Source organism: Elephas maximus, chromosome 22 (genome assembly GCF_024166365.1).
Source record: "Elephas maximus indicus isolate mEleMax1 chromosome 22, mEleMax1 primary haplotype, whole genome shotgun sequence".
In the NCBI taxonomy this organism is placed as follows: Eukaryota; Metazoa; Chordata; class Mammalia; order Proboscidea; family Elephantidae; genus Elephas; species Elephas maximus.
Window position 1 is genome coordinate 80,738,514 of NC_064840.1, and position 24,947 is coordinate 80,763,460.

A 24,947-nucleotide genomic window follows, 5' to 3' on the forward strand; every position below is an offset into this window, starting at 1 on the left:
ACTTCCATACGTGGAGGAGTGGTGGTGCAAATGGCTAACACCTCCACTGCTAAGCAAAAGGCTGGAGATTCACGTCCACCCAGAGGCACCTTGGAAGAAAGGCCTGGCAGTCTACTTCCAAAAAATCAGCCATTGAAAACACTGTGGAGCACAGTTCTACTCTGTCGCAGACAAGTAGGCGTCGACTCCACGGTGACTAGTGTGTACGTGGAAGCAGCAAAGGGAAAAGCACTTTAAGACACTTCAAAATATTGCTCTTCTGTTGCCCTACTATTCCTTTTTTCTTTTTTTTTAATGACATGTTTCAATGCTTACTCTTACCTTGGAATCAAGGCATGGTCCTAAAAGTAAAGAAGATGTTCTCTCTCTGAGGAGCCTTTTTGATGAGCCCTCAGCAGAGTGCTGTTTCCGTAGTTGGCCTTCTCTGGGCACCAGCATCTTGAGTGACCCAAATTCCAGCAGCAACCTATCTGATTCTGTCTCTCGTCTTAACGGTAACAAAAAGGGCTCTTTTAGCTTGCTGATTTGCACAGTTGAGAATGATTAAATGACCTGTTTTATTGTTTTCTAGAATGTTCATGTTTGAGGTGACAGCGTGTCTGCACACGACACACACAGACAGTAATATTCAAGGGTCCAGGAACCTCTGACACCTACTTAATAACTGGTGAAATCTTTAGCCAGGCGAGGTGGGAAAAGCCACCGTTCTGGTCCTGGCAGGAGCTCCTCTCGTTCTCTCAGCCCTAGTTCTCGGTCGTCCACTGACTCACTTCTGCCTGCAGGAAGCCCCACTGCCCTCAGACAGCCACGCAGCATCGCGTGACATACATCACCTCACGGTTCCTACTGAAGTAGAGGCTTCAGCTAACGCATACTGTCTCTCCAGCAACAACCCAGTCTTGGTGTACCGTAGAGAAAATCCATGCAATTTTCAGATTTAGGGAGATTCACTTTTCTTCAGTATTCTCTGCTCAGTGGTAGGGACAGGCTAAATAAACCAGCGTTTTGGCAAAAACAGAGCTTTCTGTTGGAACGTGACCTGAAGAAAGCCCCTCTAACGTGATAAAGTTACTGATTGTGCGGCACCTCCATCATCCTTTTGCTGTTTGACCCCATCTTGCCTAAAATTTCTGGGCCACATGTGTTTTTGAGTTAAAACATGAGCTGGGTTATATGGCACTGGCCTGATGACTGCAGGTAACAGTAATAGTCCTGTTACTGCAAAACTCAGGAGTGCTACTCAGATATTTAACGGCCCGTATGGCAGTTCTACCCTGTCATATAGGGTTGCTATGAGTCGGAATCGACTCGACGGCACTGGGTTATGGTATGACCACCAAGCAATCAGAATGGTTGCTGGGGTTACACTGTCCTGGTACAGGCCTGCTGGATGCCCACCCTGGTCACAACTATGGATTATTGCAAGTGCCATCTTTGTCCCCCACCCCCTTGTTGCAGTCTTTGGCACTCCTTAGCACAGGTAGAATTAATGAAGTAAAACCAGGTGCTGTCTGGCCTCATCCCTTGTAGTGGTTCCTGCGGCCCATTGCAGTCAGTCCCTTGTAGTGAGCTATGGTTCGCTTTTCTGATGCTCTTCCTGCAAAAGGTCATTTCCTTGAATCTGTTAGTGATAGGATTATGTCATTCATACATTTCCGGTTAAGCTATTCTAATTTCTAAACAATTTACACAAGTCAGTTCACACAGTAGCAGTATGAACATGTTTAAACGCATCCACAATTCGCCAGACATCCTGAAGGAAGCCTCTGGTTTGTGAATGGACGATTAAATTGTGTACGTGTTGGTAGTCTGTCATTTGAGAGTAAGTTCAGAGACCTTACTTGCATTCGCTTGACTAAACAAAAGCTGGAGTTCTAAGACCTTTCCCAAATGGAAAAAAAAAAAAAAATACCGTGTATTAGAAACCATTGGCAATTCTATTTTGCAGGTTATCACTTCTCTGTTTGTAATACATTTTCTAACATCCATTTCAGGGAGACAGAGTTATTCTTCTTAAAAGAGTTGATCAGAACTGGTATGAAGGTAGAGTTCCAGGAAGTGACAGACAAGGCATCTTTCCCGTTTCCTACGTGGAGGTCGTCAGGAAGAACGTGACAAAAGGTGCTGAGGACTATCCTGACCCTCCACTACCCCACAGCTACTCTAGTGAGAGAATCCACAGCCTAAGTTCCAACAAGGTAAGGAGATGGTCTAGCATATTCGTACAAAACCTGAGATCTTGTAAGATAGCCAGTATGTGATCAGTTTTAGAACAGCAGACTAGAACTTCTTATCTATGGCAAAGAAAAGGATTTGTGTGTGTTTCTAAGTGTGTGAGTGCCATGTCAAGTAAATGCAATTTTATTTTTCTTCAATAGGCACTGGTATAAAGGTTTAATGCTTGATTTTGACCATTCCACTTTTAGATAAAATATTGAAAAGCAGAAACCATTAGTAACATAAACACTCACATGATATATATCTGTATTTCTGTATGCATATATGCTTTTCTGAAACTTGATTTTTTTTCCGAAGCTTGATTTTTTTCTGAAGATATATTTTTTTCCCAAAATGGTTTATCTCAAAAATGCTTGTTATGAGATTGATAAAATTCTATGAAAGTCTTGGTGTTTCTTACATAGAAAGAGAGCTCAAGCAAAGTTTTTAATTAGAGCCTGTAAGTCAGTTTGTCTGTTAACTTGAATGAAAATGTCATGGGTTATTAGAAGTCCTCAAGTTTGTTAGTTTTAGGACAATAATATGACAGTTCTATTGTCTCACTTGACCTAGTGGCTAAAGATAATTATCGTTTCAATATGTACTTTGAAAGGAACTTTGCGTCTTGAATTGGTTAATTAGAAACAGCTTTTCTACTTTACTCACAATGTGAATTCTTTCTTAATTTTCTGTTGAATTAGAATATATTCTGTTCTCTTTATGCATGGTATTTAGGGTTTTCTTTCTCCTTTTCATTGACTTAAAGTATAAAATTTTAATTTGCAAAAACATTACTTTCAAAATATTGTAAGTACTTCCCAACATTTTAAAAAATTTATTAAGTTGCATAATTTATTACTTTAATTGAGATCGAGGCTGGGACATGGAAAAATGAGTCATCTAGAGTAAGCAAAATTAAATCAGCATATCACACATTATTAAAATACAAATTCACTTCACGTGCCAACAGCTCAAGATAGTATCCCAAGAGATCTAAGCTGCTCTTTGAAAATTAGTATTAGGAGAAGATTTTTACTTGAGTAAGTGGTCTAAGAATCCACTATCCTAAGAGAATTTTCCTTTAAAGGGCCCACACCAGGCATTAACTTTATTGTAATCCTTTTTGAAGACTGGATTTCAGTTTCAGAATAATTTTTCTCAGTCCTACAGCGCTGAATAGGGGAACAATTTGGTACTGTCCGAGTTTGTTTGATTGATTATAAAGTTTTCCAGAATCTCCTTTAGTGTATATACACTTCACTACCAAAGCTTAGCTTAGAGAACAACATCCCTCCTTCAGCAGTTGCTACTGATAAAGAGAAAAACAAGGACCTTCATCCACTAGTAGTAAATACGTGTGTCTTATCTACCATTCAGTATCTTAAAGAACTACCAGATACATTTCAAAGGGGCTAGTGCCTTCCAATAAAATTTCCTAAGAAAAAATAAGCATGTCTCTACATTTTTTTTACATAGGTTATTTAGCATTTAAGAAATTCTTCTATAATGTCCTAATAAACAAGGGCAATAGGATATTTTATAATTTTTAAAACACTTGAGAATCATTTAAATATGTATTCAGATTTCTACATTTTTTCTTATAATACCAGACTGAATTTTATAAACAGAGAAACGCATCAATTAGTTTTATTATCAATGCTGGGAGAAAGTATGTTAAAAAGCTGATGTTCATAATTTGAAAAAAAAAATAATAGTTTTATGCCAACTAGTAATCCATGCTAAAATGTCACTGGCTTAATGAAGAAACTTTCCGATAGTAATAAACTGAATCGTTTTAGTTTGATATGTACTTCTAAAGGATGAGATCTAAAATATACCAACTGCTATATATCCTGTTTTTCAACTGGTATTTGCACACAGAGGAAGGAACTCATTAAGAGATTTGTGAGTCACGCTTTGTCTTACTAAAATCATGCTTCTTGATGTACTATCTCCATGTTAGTGGAAACTCAGATGTAAGTTGATATTATCTCTGATAGTTCTACTTTTATAGTCCAGTCAAATCCAATTCTAATGCTTTTAGAAGACAGAGTAATCTTATGATTTTTGTGTTATATGCACATTTTTGTGATATAGGAATTACAGAATACTTCATTGGACTTTCCATAAGAGCAAGTTCACTGTAAAGCTAAGCACTTGGCCTGTTCACACATACGTTGGTGAAGATGGTGGTAAGGGCGGGCCCTAGCGTGGTAGCAGCAGGTGGTAATAGTTACAGTGGTCGTCATGACAACAGTGGAGTTTAAGTATCTTTCTTCCTCAACCACTTAATATCCCTGTCCATGACAGCAATGGAAAGTTAACAAACAGTAATCTTGAACAATAGCGTATTTCAAACGTTCACAGATTATTAAACAGAAACTCTTGTGTTGTAAAACATAGATCTCTAGCCAATAAGAAACATTCTGTAGACTACCAAATGAGACAGGTCTTTTCTATCTTGTTACGAATTCAGCATCTACAGGACTTGACAGTGGTAGGTATCTGCCCACATGTACAGTCTACTTTATATCAGGTGCTAAGCAGCCTTTAGTCCTTAGTCTTGTATTCAGATGCTCCAGTGAGTGTTGTGACACTCTGTGCCATTTTATCCTACCCCATGATGAGATATTTCCTTTAAAAAGAAAAAGACAGCTAAATAAATTCAACGAGCTGCCTCATTCCTGTTATAGGAAACAAGTCAAAAGCCCCGCGAGGAATGCAGTAATGCGCTGTGCAGTGACGCACACGTGGTCCTAGAACCCAGCGCGTACTGCCTGTGTGAGATGTCATCCCAAACCATCACCTAGAAAGTGCTTCCCCAAAATCTGTCTTGAAGATTCCTTTCTTTCCAAACCAAAATTACCTACCTGGGAAGAGCTAAAGCAGAAAGTCATTCACCAACCTCTTTCAAGGCTTTTATGTGTAAAACATATAATATTCTTTCTAGATGAGAGAGAGATATTAGAAAGTTACTTGGCAGAGGTTCTAGAACCACTTTTAATGCATTTACATAAAAATTTAAATTTACTGTTTTGATTAATAGATCAATCATGTTAATACATGGATAATATCATGTACAGAAGTATATTTTTGCTCCAGGTGATTATGCTTCATAAATTGTATCTCAGCAGGTTTACATCAAATGTCGAGCTTTTGAGAGAGAACAGGAGCCCTAGCAGAAGCTGTGCCCATTAACGTCACATGCTTCCTTCCTATGTAAACACTGACTTTGACTTTTTTTGACTTTGAAGTAGTAGCTATGTAAGTTCAGTTCCCTTCTTATCGTGGGTTTCTGTTCTTGAAAAAATATTTTTCAGAACTTCTACATTTAGAAATGTGTTACTGTAAAATTTTTTAACTTGTTTAAAATGTAACGTAAGCTTTAAAATGATGAACTTTCAAAAGAATTGGCACCACTGCAGGAAGAACACTAACCAAATCCAGGGAATAAAAAGCTTACCTGTAGACTTTCTAATGTTAGGTGAGCACTTTCTAATGTTAGGTGGACATAATCTAGGTCATCTGTACTATACTAAATCAGTGTGTAGAAGCCTAGTCTAAAAGAGGCAGACTATTAAATTAGACCTCTCGTGGCTTCATTGTCCTTATAATGTCTGTGATTCAGCTTGTCATTTCACATTTGGACCCCATCCAAAAACTAGTAGAGTTTCACTCTACAAACAACTTTTCTAACTGACGTGCTAATGATTTTACATATTTGAATTCAGCAAAGTATCTTCAAATCTAGAAGATGTAACATAAAATATTTTTCATATTCATTACCACTCCTTATCTGCATTTCTCTCTGTCTCTATGTATGTTTTGATGCATTACTGTTGCTTTCTTGGTTTATTTACTCTTATTTCATCACCCTTGCTTATTTCTAAGTTGACTTCAAGTGAACCATGCCCTGCCCCCATGCACAAAGCTTCACCTGGCCCAGGTAAAGGAGCTCTCCGGGCAATCTCTCCAGTCCAGTGGCTGCCACTGACGGCTGGGTGTCCACCAGCAAACCCTTTGGCCCCAACACCATCTCCTTTCCTGGACAGCTTCCTGGATGAATTAGAGAAGCTCTGTGCTTTAGCCTTACCAGCTGACAAAGCCAAACCAAGTATCCTAGAGGAGATCACCCTTGAAATTAAGGACAAACCTTCTGCTCACCTCTCATTGCTGCCAGCATCTGTACCTGTGACATCAGCTTCAGCCCAGCCTTATGAGGCGACTCCACTTCAGGATCACATAAAGACAACTCAAAAAATGTTTGCAGACTTGAAAAAAATTAGGAGGGGCTTTTCAGATCCTGAAAAAGCAGCTGAAGTCCTAGGTGATAAGTTTGTAGCACCTGCATGCACTAGTGTAGGTTCCTTGTCCCAAACCCTCCCTGTGATTGGAGAGGAAGATGAAGAAGTCTGTGAGCGGGTTCTATCAGGTCTCCAAAGGAGGCTGCCAGGATCTCAAGAACCAGGTTCTCTGTGGTGGGGCCATGATGACACAGAGGTGACATCAACTCTGCACATTGAAGAAGAGGAAGAGGAGAGAAAACCTGACTGGTTAAAATACCCAGTAGCAACCCCCACAGATCCTAGGATCTCTAAGGAAGACTGCAACACAGCCAACACCAGTAATGAGGTATTTTAATTCCGCCTAATTACTGAAGAACTAACTAGTCTTGCTACGACGAGCTAGTGCAGTTAATCATATTGATAAACATCCATTTTGACATTGCCTTAGAAGGTTTCCTTATGAGACCCACAGACACGGTATAAGTCAGGGGTAGAAGAAAGATTGTACAAAAACAAACTATATTTTAGTAAGATGACATAAATATATGATCTAATCCCATTATCCCATTATTTCCTTATGGCTATAAGTTTTTTTTTTAATAAGTTAGTACAAAAAGTCAGCATCATTTATACAGCCTTTCTAATTTTCCAACATTGATAATGATAGCTAGTATTTGAGCTCTTACTGACAGATGCTGTTCTGAGAATCCCATGTCTTTAACCTTCATACCCCAATCAGGGGGTTATATTTTCATCCCCACTTTAGAGATGAGGAAACTGATGCACAGAAAGATGAGTCCAGTTCCAGGATGAGAAAATTATGCACCATACCTTTGCTGTAATGGTGGCTTGAAAAAAGAAATAAAGAGAGAGAGAAGGAGGGAGGGAGAGGGAGAGAGAGAACAAGGAAGACAGAAAGGGTGGGAGGGAGGGAGGGAGAAAGAAAGGAAGGAGAAAAATCTTACTACAAGACTGGTTCACACCACACACAAAGGAGCCCTAACTTCTCTACTTCTGTAGCAAGCTGACCATTTACAAATCATGACCTGCTTTACAAGTAAGTCCCAAATAGTCATTGCTGGGTTATAGACCCTTATTTTTCCTTCCCATTTAGAAGGAGCCATCATATAAATCAATTATAAAAGTGTAGAATGTGGGTGCTCTTATCTCTAGCCACTAAAAAAAAAAAAAAAAAGCCACTACATCATAAAAATTAAACTGATCCGTTGGGAATTTTGAATCAAATTCAAAAGAAAAATTTACTGCTTTTGTTATAAACATCAGTTCTCAGGGTATTGGGCAACTTTAAAAGCATTTAAGTTTGGGGGATGTTACCTAAGACCAGGAGCCTTGCCTGCCACAAGATAATCACACCCTGTCTTCCCTCAATGTTTAAGCCACCTTCATTTTCCTCGGGAGATGGAACGACTACACCTTTTCCCAGATGTCTGCTTGCCTCCCCTTCCTGTCACTCCCCCTCAGCCTCTGTCTCTGATCTGGTCTCTACACTTTCTCAGCTTACCCAGCCCCACCCACCTCCTCTCCTCCCTAAGTACTCTCACCAACAGGAGATAAGTTCACCAAAATCAAAGGTAACTGCATCTTGAGTGTGGTTTGTTTGCATGTCTTTAGATGCACTGAATTAAACAGATGTGCATTTTCACATTTGTGCCATCTCACAAGACCTAAAAAGCTATGTACATACTTACTGCTAAATTTTAACACCATTAGCATGGCCTCTACCCTAAAATTTAAAAAGATTTATTCACATACCAGCTATACCTTGGTTGAGGAGCAAAACAAACTAAAACTTTTGTCAGAATAAAGAGTACTAGTTAGATTTTTTTTAAGTTGAAAGTCGACGTGAGAACCATCCCATTCAAAGGCATCCGTTTTGTGCCCGTCACACTCCGCCACTTCCTAGCGGGCTCTTTGCCTCTCAGCATTTCCACTCTCAGCAGGTCCAGCAGAGCCTGAGGCAGCGACTGTCATAAGCCTTCTTCTTCCACACAACTGAAGTGAATTAATAAGGATGCAGAAACTACTCTAGTTTTATAGCAGCTGACAAAGCTCCCATCTCTGAGACTTGCAGGCTGGCAGCTTTGCTGGCATTGAGCTTCTCTGAAGTGTACCATTAAGGAGTCTCTGGGTGGTGCAAATAGTTACACACCCCACTACTAAGCAAAAGGTTGGTGGTTCAAACCCACCCAGGGGTACCTCAGAAGAAAGGCCTGGCAATCTGCTTCTGAAAAGTCACAGCCTTGAAAACCCTATGGAGCAATTTACTCTGCAGCATGTGGGGTCACCATCAGTCAGAATTGACTCCATGCAAATGGTTTAGGTATACTATTAAAAGATTTTTAAGAAAATTGATAAAAGAGATTTAATGACAATCACAGCATGAAATCAGTCCATTCCAGAAAGTTTTGCTTCTGTGCTTGTAATGATCATGAAACCTTTTCCTCTGGACAAAAGGTGATTGACTTCAAATAGTAACTCATCCTCATATTCAGTCTTTTGAAGTTGGATGAGAGTCTCTGCCGAGGAGTAAAAACGTAAGGCTTTGTTTTTTGTTGTTGTTGTTTGTTTTTTTGGTGGAGTCCTAGCTCTGTAGTAGGAAGCACCATTGCCTGAGAAAGGTCACTCGGCAATCTTCAAACTCCCCATCGAAGAAGCCAGCCACCAAAATAGCCACCTATGTGAATTCGTCTTAAGTATGAAAGTAATTTCGGAAAAAATGGAATGCCTTAAAGACTAATTGCTCTTTGTCCTTTGAGTTTTTATCATAGCTGGGAGAAAATAATGAGGAAATTTAAAAAATAATGGTACTTTATATATAACGTCTAAAGCTAATAATTTGCCTTTCATTTCCTTCCTTCTATGATTTTACTTTTTTTTTATGATTTTACTTTAGAGTTAAGGTGTTTATTCCTCACTTTTTCCTATTTGTTCTTCCCCCATTAAGCTGAATCAGTAAGTGGGAAAATAACTTTAGACACTGAGTTCTTTAACTTAGAGAGATAGAGGACTCACCATTGTAGTATCAAGGACAAAACCAGGATTTAAATGGGTTTATTCTCCTGTTCTCCTGGGAGAACCAAGCTCATCTTATACTTTCTTTAAATTTTACTTATTTGCAGAATATGAGAGAAAGAAGGCATTCAAAATAATTATATTTTAAAAGAATGCTTTATTAACTACATCAAATAACTATAGAAAAATGAAGGTTTTTTTCTGAATTTTATCTCATATTTGGGGAGAAATGTCAATTTTTAATCCTCCACTGATTTTTTTCAAATTTAATACACTTATTTTTCTATTTATAGAAATAAGTTGCCTGAAGTTATTCATATTTGCAAATATAAATACAAATTGAATAAACTCCAACTTCTAGGCCATTTTGATAGTTTAACCCTGCATCTGACACAATGACAGACTGTGCTGATTTGAATCCTTTAAGAAACTTCCTATTTCTTCCATTTCAGGTATGTTCATTACAAAGAAAGATAGTTACCTAGCACTGAAAGCAAAGAAAAAAATACACATTTTAATGTTTGAATAGGCATAGCATAGTATCCATGAAATCATTATAATAACATATTTCTCAAGCAGTTATACTCTGTCTTATAAGGTCGTTGTGTGTCAGAATCGACTCTGCCACAAGGCTTAAGCCAACATGTCTAATGCATCTCATTCCCTGCTTGGGGCCTGAGGTCAGTCATTGCTAATGACTATGAAAACTTTCCAAAATGAAAGTTAAGAAAAACCTCACACTTTTATTTAGAAGTCTTTCGAAATGCTAAAGTTTTCTTAATCAAATCCCAGCCAATACATTGATAGATCTTGTCCACTATAGCGAGGAAAACAGCGTGTGCACTTGTGTGCACGTGCCACACGCACCAAAAAAATAAAACTTAGTCCATTCACTGTCATATTAAAATCTCACTTTGAAAGAATACCAAAATAATCATAAATGGCATTATTCAGTACTTAGTTATATTTCACCATTTTCCCCAGAAAAGCTGTATTCTCTTCTTATGCGTTTTGTTAGAAAAGTTGGCCTCCAACAAATGTTTGACACTTTCTATAAAATTTGATGGATATTTAAATCAAATTTTTCTCCATCTTACCTTGCATGTATTCAAATAAGCACAAAGGAAACAGGTCCAGGTATGAGGGTGTCTTGAACTCAATTCCTAAGCTTTCTAGTAAAGAGGTAGAATCTCTGGTATGTGTTTTTAGACATCTACATTGCATTCAAATGTCTTCTCTAAGCCAGCTTCCCTTTTTAAACCTTTCTCTGCTATGCCTGAGTCTCGCAGTAAAACAGCAGCCTGATGCCTGTGGTGTGAAGCTGTACAAAGCAGCCAGGGGTGCTGCCTGCAGGCTGTTCCCCTTCCCGCTCCGCTCTTATTCAGGGGTTTCGCATGCTGCGTGTGCACAGAAAATACAAAGCAGGAAAACTCCCCTGGAGGCTCTATCATAGAGATGATAACTAACTCACTTCTTGTGGCTTTTCCAGGATGATGTAAAAAGAGAGCTATTTGTCCTGGGCAAGCCTCCGCGTAGCCCGGTAACGTCCAGGAGGTCCTGCTGCTCACCTGTCCGAGGGCTCGGCGGTTCCCACAGGGTAGGGTTGGAACCCCCCCGCCTTGTGGCAGACAACCTAGCCCCCCTCCTCTCTGTGGGTGGTGTTTCCGTTGAGCTGCCTTTGCTGGGCATCTGCAGGAAAGTAGGGCTGGAGGTGCCCTAGCAATGAAATGACCAGCTGATAAGGAGCCCTGAAGTCAGCTCCACACACAAGTCCTATCCTCAGTCTTTGGCTAATGTGCTTCCTTTTTACATGTGTGTGAGGTTTCCAGAATCCAAAAAGACATGACCAATTCTCCACTATACAAATAAGAGCAAGGCATGTGCTGCTTTCTGCTGTCTCTGGCTTCGGCGCAGATGTTCTCTGTAAATGGCCACTTTCTAGTCATTGTCTTTAGTGCAAAGAACAAAACTGTTACCAATCATATAACTCACACGCTTCCAATAATGTTTGCTTCTGTGTCATTTGGTTTATTTAGTTTTTTTTTTTTTTAATCCACAATCCTTGTTTCAAAATATTGTGTTGCTCTGGTGAAATGTGCTGTATCACTTGACGACCAACCCCTCCTAACACTGCTGGTCTGAACCCTGGGTACTCCAGCCTCAGGGCACCTTTGATTCTACTTAAAGGTCAGATTACTTTCCCTGGAGCTACTTAGTTCTACCCTATCTACAGTATTTTTAAATGAACGGATTCTTAATGGTAGAATCAGTTCTGAGGAATGCAACCAGACTTTGGGAATTTCCATCTCTGCACAAGTCAGGATTCCTTTCACCATTACTGTTTTAATGGTGCCTCGTTTAACCTTAAATGGTCTGTGACATAAACATGGTTCATGCATTTTTTAAGGTCATTAAAAAGACAGGAAAAAAAAGAAAAGGCCAAGATGGATGTCAGAGGGACTCTGAAACTTGCTTCTGAGCATTGGACAGCTAAAGCAAATGGAAGAAATGATGAAGTAAAAGAACTGAACAGAAGATTTCAAAGGAAGACAAGCCAAAGTAATATAATGAAATGTGCAAAAGCCTGGAGTTAGAAAAGCAAAAGGGAAGAACATACTCGGCATTTCTCAAGCTGAAAGAACTGAAGAAAAAATTCAAGCCTTGAGTTGCAATATTGAAGATTCTATGGGCGAAACATTGAACGACACAGCATCAAAAGAAGATGGAAGGAATATATAGAGCCACTGAACCAAAAAGATGTGGTCAATGCTCAACCATTTCAGGAGGTGGCATCTGATCGAGAACCAACAGCACTGAAGGAAGAAGTCCAGCCTGCACTGAAGGTATTGGTGGGAAACAAGGCTCTGGGGATTGATGGGATATCAACTGAGATGTTCCAACAAATGGATGCAGCGCTGGAAACGCTCACTCGTCTACGCCAAGAAATTTGGAAGACAGCTACCTGGCCAACCAACTGGAAGAGATCCATATTTGTGCCCATTCCAATGAAAGGTGATCAGACAGAATGCAGAAATTACCAAACGGTATCATTAATATCACACACAAGTAAAATTTTGCTGAAGAAAATTCAAAAATGGTTGAGCAGTATAGCAACAGGGAACTGCCAGAAATTCAAGCTGGATTCAGAAGAGGACGTGGAACAAGGGACATCACTATTGATGTCAGATGGAACTTGGCTAAAAGCAGAGAATACCAGAAAGATGTTTACCTGTGTTTTATTGATTATGCAAAGGCATTCTACTGTGTGGATCATAACAAATTACATAAGACATTGCAAAGAATGGGAATTTCAGAACACTTTACTGTGCTCACGAGAATATACCAAAAGGCAGTCATTCGAACAGAACAAAGGAATACTGTGTGCTGTAAAATTAGAAAAGGTGTGCGTCAAGGTTGTATCTTTTTACCATAATTATTCAATCTGTATGCTGAGCAAATAATCCAAGAGCTGGACTATATGAAGAAGAATGTGACATCAAGATTGGAGGAAGACTCATCAACAATTGTGATATGCAGATGACACAATCTTGCTTGCTGAAAGTGAAGATGACTTGAAGCACTTACTGATGAAGATCAAAGACCGCAGCCTTCAGAATGGATTACACCTTAATTTAAAGAAAACCAAAAGCCTCACAATTAAACCAATAAGTAACATCATGATATACGGAGGAAATATTGAAGTTGTCAAGGATTTCATTTTACTTGGACCCAAAATCAACACCCATGGAAGCAGCTGTGAAGAAATTAAATGACATATTGCATTGGGCAAATCTGCTGCAAAAGGCCTCTTTAAAGTGTTAAAAAGCAAAGAAGTCACCTTGAGGACTAAGGTGTGCCTGACTGAAGCCATGGTATTTTCAATTGCTTCATGTGCAAGCAAAAGCTGCATAACGAATAAGGAAGACCAAAGAAGGATTGATGCCTTTGAATTATGGTGCTGGCGGAGAATATTGAATATACCATGGATACCATAGACTGCCGAAAAAATAAATCTGTCTTGGAAGAAGCCCAGCCAGAGTGCTCCTTAGAAGCGAGGATGGCAAGACTTTGTCTCACATACTTTGGACATGTTGTCAGGAGGCACCAGTCCCTGGAGAGGGACATCATGTTTGGTGAAATACAGGGTCATTGAAAAGGACGAATACCCTCAATGAGATGGAGTGATACAGTGGCTGCAACAATGGGCTCAAACATAGCAACTACTGCGAGGATGGCACAGGTCCAGGCAGTGTTTCATTCTATTGTACATACAGTTGGCTGCTGTGAGTCAGAACTGACTTGACAGCACCTAACAACAACTGCATTTTCAGTTATTAAGGTCTTAATTTCAAAGAAGTTTTCCTTTTCCACTTTTTAAAATGTAGATACTTTTCTGTATATTATTTTATGTTTTTTGCTTTGCATGATATTGTTGTTGTGTGCCATCAAGTCAATTCCAACTCCTAGCAACCTTATATGGCAGAGTAGAACTGCCCCCATAGGGTTTCCTAGGCTGTCGTCTTTAGGAGAACAGATCACCAGGTCTTTTCTCCTGCGGAGCCGCTGGCTGGGTTTGAACCACAGACTTTTTGGTTAGCAGCTAAGCACTGAAACATTCTGCCACCAGGGCTCCTTCTTTGCATAAGAAGACCTCGTTTTGTTCCTGAGGCAGAAATTTGTGTTACCATAGAGAGAGGAACAATCTGTAAAGATTCTTAGACAGCACGGAGGGCCTTCCAGAGCTAAAACACAAACAAAATTTTTCCCGAAATTGATATGGCCCATCCATTAATTTCCTGTGGGTCACAGAGATTGTATGCTTTAAGTAACCTTAAGTTTTTTTCTTTGCCAGATTTTACATTATGTATTTGTATGTCATATTGTATGTTTGTGTGTGAAATGTAAATACTCTATTTTCTTGAGATTTCTACAAAATTGTCTTATCTTCATAATTAAAGAAGGAAAAATAAGCCTATAAAATGTAAACACAGTACTGTTTTTAGGAGAAATCTGTCTAATTCTAGTTGGCAAGTACTAGAACCAACATTTTCTGGGGGGAAAAAACTGACAAGAACTTCAGAACTGCTTATAATTCTTTCAAAGATTTTTTCCTCGTTAAATATTTAAAGTCACAGTCAATATTTATCTAAAAATTATTTAATGGTATATATAGCTAATCCTGAGAAATAACTCTGCGGAAGCACAGATGGACGGCTTTCAGACAGACTTATCTCATCACCTGAGAGAGGGAAGTATTTATTTTAGTGACACCAGGGAATTTAGGATATTTCAAACCAGCTTCCTCCTGAAGGGTGGTTTGTGATGGATCTGGCTGGTAGCATGTGCTTAAAACCTGTCACATTTGTATCAACTTTTTGACAACATTAAAAAATAGCTACCTATAAGAGAAAAAAAATTGTTACATTGCCAAAGAAAGCACTGAATACTCAGGATACCATGAAAACAGCATGAGGTTTCATTCAATTTTCTAATTTTTATTGTACCCTTAAGACTCATCAAGGAAATAAAACCTTGATGGAATTCGCACTCAAAATTTCCAGCACAGTGACTGTAATGTATTAGCTTGAAAAACATCTCTCTTAAGTTCACAGTTCGTGTCAGCCTCACTGAGGGTCACAAACATATATTGTTTCTATTTTTTTTATCACAAAACTGCTAAGAAGTTTCAAGTCTTAGAAATGCTGAACCTGGTAGTTAAGAAATGAACACAGCCTGAAAATATTGGTGGCTAAAGAGCGATCCTTTCGCAAGAATTTAAATCGTAGGAAAGGAAGAACATGGTCAGAAAGCAGATGAGTATCTATGTCACGTTGCTGACCCTGCGGTATTTAAAATGCCCTTTTTTAAAATGAATTCCGGCTGGAGGAACTTGGTAAGAACTAGCCAAAGGCAAAAACGTTAGCATGTTGCTGTCATTGCCCATCACTAGGTGACAGTAGAGTACAGCTGGTCTCAGGTAGGTGCGCTTGGCCTTGTAGCACCAGAGGAGAAAGGCAAAGAGGGTCTCCAGAGATGACCTTGGTTGTCCACAGAGACTATAAACACCTGCCTGAGGAACAAAAGGAGGGGGAGGATTTTAACCAACGTAGGCCATCTACTGCATCATAGTCATCTTTTATGCAATAAAAAATGGCAGTCAAAATTTTCATTCTGTTCGCCTTTTTACCTATTTGTGATAATAAGAAGAAATCACTCAATATCTTTGGCTTTCAGCTTACTGATCTACAGAATGAAGTTGAATTATTACTATTTTTACACGGCTGAGACACAGGAGACCTAACTAAAAATGTCAGTTGTCACAGCTCTCTAACTACTGAATGTGTGTGGTCTGTGACAGGCCCCTTTACATAACAGAAATATATTTGTAGAAATGTAGATTCCGCTGTGAATTTCTTGAAGGGGAAAATCTTACTCATATCTTGTCAAACTTTTTTGTCATAGAGATATCTTGAGTTTATATATTCTGTAGGCAGACTATTGAGTGAAATTTCTAAGAATACTATTTTTAAGCACTTCCAGTCAATAGGTTCAAAGCTTTAAATTTTAGTAATGTAAATACTGAATCTTCTTATGCTAGAAAGGCAGCTTGGGTGAGAAGGAGGGGATAAAGAGTTTAGGAAGGGGCACATCATAGACTCGGGCTGAAAAGAACCCAGAGTTCTCCATCCAAGTGTGGACCAGTAGGGTTTATATGGACAATTTGCAGGGGAAAAAAAAGAAAAAAATCACAGCCTGTCAGCAATCCACTCATAAGTCTGAGAGTCCAGGAGTTGGTCCTGAGGTCTGGACATGAATCTAATAACTAATTCAGTAGTCATCAAAAAGTCACTTTTAATAGTTGCTGTGCAAACTCTGCTTTATCTTGTTTCACCATAGAGGTATTGTTTAGGACAGAATGCTTTTGAAATGTGTTGTGAATGAATTTTAATGCATTTCCCCCCTAAAAAGCAGGATTTCAATCTTTCAGTATAAACTACACTGAGTTTTCGTGGTCAGCAAAAGTATTAACTTGTCATTCCTTGCAATAATGACGTGGCTGTATGGGATGCTAAGGCTTGTCATTTCCAATATTATAAGTATCTATTACAGATACTGGTCTTGATGCTTAGTTTAAAAAGAAAGGAAACTCTCTTGAGAGTTCAGTGCACTGGAAATTTCTACCAATATTTCTCTTCTAAGGTAAAATGTTACATGTTACCTGGATATTGTGTGTTGCATTCTATTTCAAGCCCTCTGTTTCCTCTTTTAAAAATGCATGTTTCCTCCATGTCGAGAACAGAGAGTGCCGATCCAAACATAGCATGGGGTGTCTGCCTACTGATATTTTCATCTGTGCTGTTTGTGTGAATGTCGTCTGTGAAGGAAAAGTGCAAAGAGTGAGTGTGGATACTCTGCCGTTCAACTAAATGTGGTTTATTTTCTGCTTGTTTGAGAAAACGCTGGAGAATAAGGTTGTATGAAGGTGTCTATACTTCCCCTCCCAGTGGTTTGGTGTCCCGTCCCTGCCGTATTCCTGGCCTTTGAAAAATCAATGGGACTAAACCCTGACTTTTGCTTAGGGCTCGAGCAGACCAGATTGTAGATGTGTTCAAAACATTTGAACCTTGGTTATTTTGATTTAAAACACCCTTCAAAATATTTTATTATTAATCCTGAAAAAAAGTTTTTATTTGTTTGTTTGCTCATCCTTCCTCTTGGTTTTTTATAACAGGAAATATTAAATGTTAAGAAAAGTACCATGCCATTATCAAAATTATCTTTTAATTAGTGCCAGTTGAAACATTGATTACATTGAGAATCATTTCATTTCAGCCACAGCGTCCTGTGTTTACTCATGAAAACATTCAAGGTGGGGGGGAACCGTAAGTATTCTTCTTATATTCTAAATTCAAGACTAACCTTGATCCTCAAAATGAATAATTGAGGTACCAAAGCAGAAGATGGTATGACTTTGCAAGTGAAAGAGACCAGAGAAAGTAACGTAAGACCTCCTAAATTAAGAGAAATTGTAGTAGTCCCCATCTTTTTATAATGCAGAGCAGAAGCTACTTTGAATTGCTTTTATAAAGCATGATTTTACAGAGAAGGCCTTGGAAAGTCTCCCAGTGCTGGAGAAGGTCCTAAGATTTATAAATCCATCTCCCTCTCTGCTTCACTGGCCATGTCGAGTCTAGTAACTGCACCTTTAAAGATACCCAGAAAATGTTCTAACATGTTTTTACACGTATTCGTAGACCAGGAAAATGAAAGAATAGAACTAAAGTGAAAAGTTAGCAACGTAATCCCCAAACTGCATTCTTAGATGGATCTTTTAAAAATAGTGGTATTAAAGGACTGTCAGTTCTGAAATGATATTTACTTCCTCAGCACCAGGAACATCCTTTTCACGCTTTCCTTTTAGATTTCCTCTCTCTTCTGATCCGTAAGTCACATCAGCCTGAAGGCGTCACACGTTGCCTTTAAGATTCTCTTTCTGCTCCACTTTTGCCTTCGAGAGGTTGTCACCATCCTTTGCCCACTGTCCTACGAGTCAGGAGCTAGACCCCTGCCGAGGAGCGTCTGTGGCACTAAACCCCGCCCAGCATACCTGAGCACAGGCAGTGAGCCCCCAGACCCTGCCCACACTCTGCCCACCTGATGCATGCAGACAACAGACTTCCTGGTGTTCCGACCAGGTTCTACGTCACCTTCCATCCCCACCTCACTCATAGATCTCACACTGAGCTAAAGCCACGCTCTGCAGAAACCCTCTCTCACCTGAGACTGGCTTCCACCAAGTACAGCCAGCAAGGTTTACGACTGAGAGAAAATCTATATCATGGGGGAAGGGGGGCGGGAGGGGGAGACAGGTTGAAGTAAGAATAAATTTTCACTTAATTGGAAAAATTTTAAATACAACTTGTAATCCTAAACTTTTTGTTATTTACTTATACAATGATAAGATCACTACAAAAAATTAAAAATTCCAGGGCTGTTTAGGTTTATTGCTTTACCAACACTTTATTTAAGGAGTTTATGAATTACAAGGTGTGCTGTGTTACACTGTCTATTGTAATATGGTGTTAATACATTCCACAGTGGTCCTTTGGGTGTTTATGCAACCACAGAGCCCATTTTTAAAATCCTGCTGTAGACATCATAAAACATTCTATATTAAATGTATTGGATTACAACCTCGGTTAATGGGATTATGGGATGTCACTTCATCTCTTTCGCTTAAAAAATGGGTTTTGAGTGAGAGTAGGAGCACGATGTTTGTGTCTCTAAGACTCAGGAGTGTAGTGAGATACATTATGCGTCAGGAGAGAGCTTCAAGCTTGGTTTAATCTGTTTCCTATTTAAAAGACGAGTTTCTTCCTGAGGCATCCTGACTTCATCACCAGCATTCATCTCACCAACGTATCTTTGAAAATGGCATTTTTGTGTTGCAATTTGACTGCATTTCCTGTCCCGCATCACTCATTTTGAAAGCCAGCAGAAGTGGGAGGGTTTCTAGATTTGTTTGTTTCCTTAAAACTCCCAATTTTCTTCTTCTTTTTTTTCTTTCTTTTTTTTTTTTTTTTTGGTCTAGTTAAATCAGAATGGTAAGTAAAGTTTGACAAGCATGCTGGCTTTCGTCATTCCAAAGTGAAATAGGAGTCAGTGCCAATTTTGGTTTTTTAGCTCTGGAGACCTCGAGATTCTTCAAGCAGCTGGGGATTGTGGCCTTAAATAGGCCTGTCTTTCTGAGTGGCTGGAGACGTGCCCGGGGAAATGCTGACGCCTGAGAAGCCCAGTCAGTGAATCAGTGTCTCTCAAGTGAGAGAGACCGTGCATATCCAGGGAGCTAAAATAATGACTATCTCCCTCAAGGATGAAATTGGAAAAAGGGGCCATGACTATCTAATTTATTCCCTTTTTTAACTAGGAGTTTTCATTTTGGAGCCCTGGTGGTGCAGTGGTTAAGAGCTCAGATGCTAAATAACAGGTCGGCAGTTCGAATCCTCCTGCCCCTCCTTGGAAACCCTATAGGGCAGATCTGCTCTGTTCTGTAGGGTCACTGAGAGTCAGAGTTGACGCAAGGTCGATGGGTTTGGTTTTCGTTTTTAATTTTCACTTTATGTTGAAATCAACTACCCACATGGATATACAAAGGATACCACTCGTTCACCTGAACGGCCTCAAATCAAAGCCTTAACGCAAACAGCAAAATGATTTGACTTCTTCAGTCAGGGCCGGCCCTAAGCAAACATCCCAGTTAGGCAGCGGATATTCCTCACTGTGGGTTCTGAAATGTCATTAGAGTGGGCTAATTTCCACGAAAGTCTACATAGTTCTACTGATGCCTACTGAAGACTTACACGACCAAATATGTTAATAAGACTAAAAGTGTTAAAGGTGAAACGAGTATTGCACTGTCTGCCGTAGTTTAGCAAAGGAGTGGAGATTTTTTTAAACACACCCGTTTGTGCCGTTGAAGGTTTCAGGCTCTGTATAACTACACACCCAGGAACGAAGATGAGCTGGAGCTCAGAGAGAGTGATGTCATTGACGTGATGGAAAAGTGTGACGACGGATGGTTTGTGGGTACGTGCAGATTTCCTTTCTGACCCGTTTGGCTATTTTGTAATTTGCTTGTATTTGCTCATTTGCTTGGTTTAATTTGATAGGTCAGCTTTCTTTGAATTCGCGATGCCTTTGATCTTTCATACACTCATAAGCGCTATGTAATCCCAAGGCAGCTGCCTTGTTAATATAGTTTAGGATTTACTGCTCCAGGGACCTGTGATAGTTCCACTAGTTTTCTTTCCAATTCAAATGAGAGAAAAAAAATTCTTTAAAAAGAACCAGCCAGAATGAGACCTAAGGGAAAAAAAAAATTTTTTCTGGATGAAAAAGATTAATACTCTGTTCAGTGGAGAATATTAGTTGCCGGAAGTGAGGATTTAATTTGAGAGGGAGCAAGATTAAGTGAACGACTAGTCCACTTACTGGGTCTGATGTAGGTGCCCTAAAAGTCCAATGATTCACCTTAGCTTTAATTTGTGGTCCAAGTGGAGAGAAATCCCCTTCCTACCACTTAAGAGACAACCTCAGAAGGGCAAAAGGTAGGGGGACAAGTTCAGAAGATTCAGTCAGTGGTAGAAAATGAAAGAACTGAGGCCACGTTTTCACCCACCAGCCTCTGATTTTCTTGCTATTAATTCCAGCTTAGAAGACACGTTAAGGGGCTTCCTACAGCGGGGGGACAGTGGTCAAACCAGGACAATATGTTCCATAATATAAATGAGAAACAGAGCTCAAGGGGTTCTGTTTACTCTATTTGAAATGGAGATCCTAAAGAAGACTTTTCTGTACCGACTATTACAAAAAGCTTCAAGGGATCATGTCACTGGAAACTAAAGGCAGTCATAAAGATGGCTATTGGTGCATTTGGCTTGACTCACTGTGTGAGAAATCATGCCCCAGGATGGGACTCTCACCCTCAGATAGTGATACATCTTTTTGTTTTTTTAAGTGACTTTGTAACTTGTTCAAAATTTCTCTGTTTTATTAAGGACTCTGGCAGTGCTATTCTTAGATGATGGTGTGTTCAGCGAGATTGTCCACGAGACATTAAAAATGTTTGTGGATAGTGACCATATCCTAGATAAACCCTGTGTTATTTCAATGCACTTTTTCTTTTTTTTTTTTTGCACTTTTTAGAAGTGCAAGCTGCAAGTGAGTAAGTGAATAATTAAGGCAGGCCTCTTGCCCTTTGAATCAAGCCTGGCTTTTGTCATTTCCCCATCTGTCCTAACACACTGCCAGCCCTGCACCTTATTTAGAAGATTGTACTTGAAAACATCTCTTCCCAAATAGTCTTCACATTCCATTCCTCACTCTTGGTTAGCTGCCTTGGTGACTGAGATCTACCAACCACCTGCTCGGCTGGAAGCCTTTCCCTTTAGATTGAGGGGCTGTTTTTCTGTTTAGCCGGATATCGTGGTGACAAACATTTAAGCTTAAGAGGCAGTAGGTATGACATCAGGCAGTCCAAATAAATCTGCTGGTTTTGTCTTCAAGTGAGTTTTCTTTTTTTGTTTGCAAGCCCTGTGGGGCTTGCTCTCTAAGGGAAGCCCACATGTAGGACTGAAATTCACTGTCATTGCCACCTTTCATTTATTGCTTCTGTTTTCAGGAACCTCAAGAAGAACCAAATTCTTTGGTACTTTTCCCGGAAACTATGTCAAGAGGCTGTGACTCACTCCCCCTCCTTATTTATGCCGCATTCAGCAACACACCTGCACAAACTTGCCTGGAACACCCGCAGGCCTCCTGCTGCCATGCCTTCTGGTTTCCAGTAGGACTCGTCCACCCTCACCATCTCCACCTGCCACCAAACCACCGGCAGAGTAACTGCAGCTGCCCAGCCTTGGGCAGACATGGCGGGATTGCTTCCGCGTCAAAGCACATATTTCTGCTTTCTGCTCGAAACTTTCAAAAGTTGGTATGTGGGATTACACAGAAAAACATTATACTTGAAAAGGGTAATATATTTAAGACAAAAAAAAAAAGAAATAGTGTCTCAAGGGAGCCCTTCTGAGCTTGGTAATTTGGGAAGACGCCCTCTCCTCAGGCAACCAGAAGACTGTCGGTCGTTAAATGCTGTGGTTTGCATCTCCACACTCTTGGCTTGGAGTCTATTCTCTTTTCACCAGTTTGCCTAGTGTCCTGGTTTACGCGCTGTGACAACCCTACTTCAGCTATTGTTTGCCTGCACTTATACGTTGTAACATGCGCAGCGATTATAAAATCTAAAGAAAAGTAGGAACCTTAATTTGGATGAATGTGATTTTTGTTGATTGAATGTGCGTTTTCAAATAGGAGTCTTTTCCTTCAATTTTTTTTCTACTTTTTAGAAGTATAAACAGTAAGTGAATAATCATGAGAATACAAGAGGTTTAGCTAGATTGCGAAAAAGAAAAAAAAGAAACTATTGTGTTGTAAAGTTGCATTGCTACTTTATATTAGTATGTAATCATCAGCATCCTGACCAATGAGCTCTTAGTATTTTATTTATCGGACAAAATTTAAAGGAAAGCAGTGTTAGTGAGAGGTGCAAAGAATTATTCTAACATAGACACTTGAAAGTAACTGTAAGCAATACTCATAGGTTAGAGAGTTCACTGTGTGTTCGCGCACATTTGAGATTGTATGAGATCACGCAACTCGTGATGTGTTGTATGTTGTATGGAATGTAAAAGATTCTCACATTATTTTATAGAAATAGAGTACTTTGGCAGCATCACAAGTATTAAGGCTGGTTTTAGCAAGGATTGTGATCAATACAACTATTTTTACTATGATAATTATTTTTCTTTGGAACGCAGAATCCTGGCTACATTTGAGGACAGGAATATGTTGAGCCTGATTTTCTTGGTATGTCGTGTAAAATATTTCCTGGGAATAAATTAGGCACTTTTTGGAGGCGATGTTAAATCACTCAGGTTACATTTTATGCCCTGAAGCAGAAATTTACAAACCGATATTGGAACCTGAAAGATTTAATATGGTTAACAGTGCCTGAACTACACGTACCCTGAGAACTAGCTTTGTATTTCTATAACTTTGCATAAGAACTCTTCAATTTTCGATCTTGAGCACCTTATAGATAAAACTTTTCATGGCATTTCTTCTGTGGGCAGTGATCGACCCTTTCACCGTGTATGTAGACTCTAGAATTTTGTACATATGTTTGCTCTTTTTTTGTACAGACTATTTAGTTGTTGAGAAGACAGGGGATTTCCTAATTTGGTCTTTATCCTGCTCTTAACTAAGCTAAAACACTTTCAGCAGATTTTCCTTGACGTATCCCACAGATTACAAGCACGCCTTGATAGTGAGGTTCACTAGCATTGATGAAAAGTTCATGAATTTAAAAGGTCTTAGCAGCCAAACAGAAATGTATATAGATATTGATTACAGAGGAATTTCATTAGACAGAAATTTAAGAAACATCTTGAGTAGCCTAGCTTGATTACTGTCAAGTTCATGACCAGCTTTGTATTTCCAAGGCTTTGGGTTTGAAATTAGATCAACTGCATGCAGCTTTGCTGAAAATGAATAACTATCTTGGATGCCATTTATGAGAAAAGACTTCAATATCTGTTGCCTGTCATACTTAAGAAAAATTATTGTTTCTACTCTCTGTATCTGATTTTGAAAGGAAAAATATTCATACCTGACTCTCGGTAATCAACTTTGGATTCTTACAAGCAAAGGCCATTGTGTTTTTTTCTTGAACAGACATCTAATAAATTGGCTTGGAAGTGTACTACTTCAGTTTTTCTTTTTCATATTTATCCTTAACTGAATTGTGTCTTTTATCTCAACCTGTTGGATAAACTAAGAGAAAATGCATTTCCCTCTGTTCTCTTAACACACAAACGAAGAAAAGACTTGTTTGCATCAGTTTAGAGAAGAGATATTTTAAACCCATCACCAAAGCTCATTAAACCCACCACCAAAACCCACTTGCTAAATACTCTTTGGCTAAAGGTTTTTCTTCAGCTAAAAAAACTCATTTAAAAAAACTCTGCCTCAAAAAAAACAGCTGTTTTTCCAAGAAGGAGAAATTACAAAAAGTTGTGAGCACTTTCCCAATTCACCTATCTTGAGTTTTAGAATCCTTGCACTAAAAGGCTTTGCCATCCTTGGCATGACAGACTCTGCTAACACCTACCAGCTCTCAGTGAATTTCAAATTACGTGTGCAGCGCGTTACCACTTTCTCTCGTACAAACGGTAGCAGCCTCCTCTCCTACTGGGATCCTTTCTAATACAGCTGAGACCTCCTGGCACTATGTGTTTCAACCCTTTTCCGTATCTATCTCTCAGATATTCAGAAGCACATTCCTGTGTTGGCAACTCAGCATAAAGATGTCTTCTCACGTTGCTTCAGCTAATACCCACCCCGATCCTCTCTATTCCGCTGAATAATATCCACTATATATTGACTTTCACTAAAACATGCTCTTTTTCTGTGAAGAATATACCTCACACTGCTCTTTAGTTCCTGTTTTGATCAGAGCATTTTGGGAACTTTGGTTTAAGTCTGATGCTTGTTGGTTTCCCGTCTTCGGGTAAACCTGTCCCCAAGTGTTCAGCACACCCCAAAAACATGATGTCTGCAATTTAAGTACCAAACCCAAACCAAACCAGCTGTGTAGAGTCAGTTCAAACTCATGGCAACTCCATGTGTTACGGAGTAGAACTGCTCCATCAGGTTTTCTTGGCTGTAATCTTTTCAGAAGCAGATCGCCAAGCCTTTCTTACACAGCGCTACTTGGTGGATTTGAACCATCAACCTTTAGGTCAAGTACAAACCATTTGCACCCCGCCAAAAAAAAAAAAAAAATCCATGGCCGTT

At 39.4% G+C, this 24,947-nt stretch overlaps 1 protein-coding gene across 21 annotated transcripts in view; it reads left to right on the forward strand.

The window, feature by feature from the left end:
• SORBS2 (sorbin and SH3 domain containing 2) overlaps positions 1-23,847 on the forward strand; it is a 200,995-nt gene extending 177,148 nt beyond the window's left edge. For all 21 annotated transcript variants that reach the window (XM_049866910.1, XM_049866909.1, XM_049866918.1 and 18 more), the window contains 4 exons: positions 1,995-2,198; positions 17,370-17,419; positions 20,017-20,123; positions 21,718-23,847. In XM_049866910.1, coding sequence (XP_049722867.1) covers positions 1,995-2,198; positions 17,370-17,419; positions 20,017-20,123; positions 21,718-21,779 — 423 coding nt within the window. In that variant the 3' untranslated portion in view covers positions 21,780-23,847. The remainder of the gene's footprint in view (positions 1-1,994; positions 2,199-17,369; positions 17,420-20,016; positions 20,124-21,717) is intronic.
• Positions 23,848-24,947: the final 1,100 nt, after the last annotated feature.